This window comes from Mustela nigripes, chromosome 4, assembly GCF_022355385.1.
Source record: "Mustela nigripes isolate SB6536 chromosome 4, MUSNIG.SB6536, whole genome shotgun sequence".
Classification (NCBI taxonomy): domain Eukaryota; kingdom Metazoa; phylum Chordata; class Mammalia; order Carnivora; family Mustelidae; genus Mustela; species Mustela nigripes.
Genome location: NC_081560.1, coordinates 78,709,671 through 78,713,399, shown reverse-complemented (window position 1 = coordinate 78,713,399; position 3,729 = coordinate 78,709,671). Strand labels below are relative to the sequence as shown.

The 3,729-nt window shown below is 39.3% G+C and overlaps 1 protein-coding gene across 1 annotated transcript in view; it reads right to left on the bottom strand.

The window, feature by feature from the left end:
* SEMA3A (semaphorin 3A) overlaps window positions 1-3,729 on the bottom strand; it is a 208,315-nt gene that overhangs the window by 24,862 nt on the left and 179,724 nt on the right. Inside the window, exon 13 of the mRNA XM_059397567.1 lies at window positions 845-899. Within this exon, the coding sequence (XP_059253550.1) occupies window positions 845-899 (55 nt within the window). The remainder of the gene's footprint in view (window positions 1-844; window positions 900-3,729) is intronic.

Here is a 3,729-nt window from a genome sequence, read left to right as displayed (position 1 = left end):
TTTTTTTTTTTTTTTTTTTTTTTAGTTACCACTGATACACTGAATAGAAAGCTATGTAACATTTATGGGGAAAAGATAACTTATTAAAAGTTAAAATTATATTTGTTTTGAACATATAATTTAACATTTAGAAGTCATTTGTGTTTCTTAAGTGTCTTGCCAAAGCATTCATTCAATGTGAATGCAAAGCCTATTAACACACTGTCCTTAACGTTTGAATTCTTGGAGTTTAATAACTTATCACTGGCAGTGACTATTTTGCTGTTTTCCTTTTATATGCAGCCAAGCTAAATGTTTTCTCTAGTACAAAATACTACTGAAAAAGCAAAGTTGACTTTTGAGTCAAGATCCTCCAAACATATACAGCCCAGTGCAAAATTTTATTAGCTTATAAAATAAATATTGTTTATTCATGCAAATTAAATTAAGTGATAAACTTATTTATATTCTCAAAGATACACCAAAGATATACACAAAGATATACCATCTCAAAGATACACCAATTTATATTCTCAAAGATACATCACACACCAAAAATACATGATATTTTTAAGGATAGATGAAAATAATTACTAAGCAAAACTTTACAATGACCCAAAAAAGAAATGCTGTAAATGAAAATTTACAACCACCAATGATCTAAGAAATATATTTATAGGAATGTCAGCTTGGTCAAAAACAGAGGGCAATGAAAAGGATCTTTAATTTTCACTCTACTAGCTTATTGTAAGAATGTTCTTTCTTTTTGGGGTGGGAGACTACTGTTAATAAAGCTGTAAAATCTGATGAATCATAACTATGTTTATCTAACTGAAACAGCAAATTAACAAAATGACTGTAATACATAATGATAGTACCTGCTTGGTGGAAAGCTCCATTGCTGAAATAGTAGTTGGCTCCTAAAGAAGAAAAAGAAAATGTGAACTCTTTGTTCAATTAGAAAAGTCAGTCATTAACATTAATGAACATAGATCACCAACATAAGCTTTGAGAGAGTTAACTTCAGTGCCTATAAGAAGCAATGTAATTGGGAAATAAGATACATGAAGGAAGGTGCGTGCATGAGTAGTGAAGACGTGGCACAGACAAAAGGAGGATACTAATGTCTTTCAGTCAAAGACATACATATCTGCAGTTGATCAAGTTGGGTTATTGCTCATGGCAGTAAGGGAGACCATGAGACTGCGCAGCGGAAGAGTCTTGGGAAGAACACAGAGGTTTGGGGCTTCTGTTGGTTGATTTGAGAGAGGGTTCAAGGAAGTGGTGTTTGCTCCACATGGGATGTCAAAGAAAGCAGAGGAAATTCTATGATTTCGTCTCTTCATACATCTTATTTAGGACGAGGGAAGAGCAAAATGAGGATAAAGTAAAAGTTGGTAAAGAAGTAGCCATTACTCATAGAGGCAGGATAGGGGATATTTGGTCATATTTTGGTGGTTTGGACAATGTTTATGGTCTTGTCTGTTTTCAGACAGGATTACAGAATGGTCTTGCTTTTTTCTTTTTTTTTTTTAATATTTTATTTATTTGACAGAGAGAAATCACAACTAGGCAGAGAGGCAGGCCCAAAGAGAGGAGGAAGCAGGCTCCCTGCAGAGCAGAGAGCCCAATGCGAGGCTCGATCCCAGGACCCCATGAACCTGACCTGAGTTGAAGGCAGAGGCCCTAATCCACTGAGCCACCCAGGCGCCCCGGTCTTGCTATTTTCTTGATTCCTCATGGTCACAGAGTAGCCTTGCCTGATGCTTGTGTTCTGTGAGAACTTGCACGCTCACATGGAGAACGCTGGGCTGTGAGTGCCAGGCCAGCTCCCAAAAACACCAACTTCAAGTTGATAGTATTAGGCTAGTTTCCAGCTGTCAAGGACTGTGAGAGCTCAGAGCAGGATGAGATTACCGTATTATCAAAATGACTATTTAATGTGCAAAGGCCTACACTACATGTCTTTGCCAGAGTACATGATCTCTTCAATTTCTATCAACAGGCTATCTAGAGATAATAACTAGGGAAGTAATAACCACCAATATATTTCAATGAGTGTTCTGCTGAAGCCCATCATGAGCATATATAGTTTGAATAAATAAATACCATTCTTTGATTAACTTAGACTACCAAAAGGCTATTCACCTGAACACATTACCTTTACATTCTCTCAGATTTACTTTCACTAAACTGTGCTCCATTGTATTCTTCATCATACTAAGAAGGAGACTGCTTGAGGGTTTCAGAGGTGGTTAATGAGAAAGAGGCTTAGGTGGGAAGAAGAATCTTAGAAGGCTCACTGTTTAGGTGACTATAGCTGAGCCCTGAACAAAGTGTGAAGAGCTGGATTCTGAAGCCAAACTGCATAGATTCAAATGCAAACCTGGCCACAGGTGTGATAGAAGGGGAGGTATGTAACCTCTCTGTAATTCGCTTTTCTTATCTTAAAAATGAGTATGATGGTATCTTCCCTGTAGGATTGATGAAAAGACTAAATGAGTTCATAAAGGCAAAGTACTTTATAAATGTGCTTGGCACAGAGTGTTTATTCAAATCTCTTGTCTCTCTTTCTCACTCTCTCTCTCTCTCTCTCACACATATACACACACAACCCCCGTATCTTTTACTTGCTTTAGCTTTCCTTTCTAGTGCTTATCACTACCTGGAAATACACAGATACATATTGTATTAATGAGTATATATAATATATATAATAACATATATATGATATAAATATAACATTTATCTTGTGCCTTGTGAGTTTCCCCTTATACCCCTGTAAGGGCCTGTTCAGCCAGAGCAGCCTCACCCCGGTTGAACTGCCATCTTGTTGTAAAACTTAAATTGACCTTGTCCCCCCAGGGGAACTTACTTAAAAGCAAGTCGGGGAAACCAGTCCCAGGTAACAAAGTCCAAATACAAGGGTGGGTCAGGCCAGGTGGAGGTATTCAATCAATCGGGGGCACATACTGTCTCCTAGGTACCAAGGAGTCTGGGCCCCCAACCTTTGGGAGCCTTTTGGCGCCAATCCTAACCAAGGTGTGATAGGCTAAATCAAATGTCTACTAGGGTAAACTGTAATTCGGTTGGTCGTCTAGCATCACTGTGTAGTTTCCTGTGTGTGTTACAATCTCACTGGCCACCTGTGTGTGGCGAAGCCCAACCACATGGCCTTTGCTTTATAAAAGTTAGTCTGGAAAGCAGGGAGGGGTCATCCTCTCTGGAGGGGCGGCCCTGACCGGTCTGTTTGACGATCTGTCTGATTCCTGATGCTTGGCGCGAATTAAAGCTTTGCTTGACCTTCGCTTTGTATCAGCCTCGCTCCTTTAATCATGGACCCATTATTGGGGTACCCAATTTTGGGGGGACCCAACACCTCAAAGCAGTGTCTGAGGTAAGTTCTTATCTGCAGGTAGGGAGCAGGAGTAAGGAATGAAGGATTGACAGGAAGGAGAAAAAGTAAAGAAAAAAAATTGTTTTGTTATGGAAGTCACCATGAGAGAAAATCTGAAGAGAGTAGACAATGACTCTCAAAATTGTTCACTGAGATTTACACCAGGAAAACTATTTATTTGTTCCATTACTCACTGGATGCCCTCAGGAGTGTTAAATCTCCCACACCTCCAGTTGGAACTCCTGTCCTTTTGCCTGCTGTCAGAGAAGTCCTGGGGCATACAGTGAGGCTGACAGGATGTAAGGACGGGCAGCACAGGCATCTCATATTTTTTTTTTTTCCTGTTTGTCCCC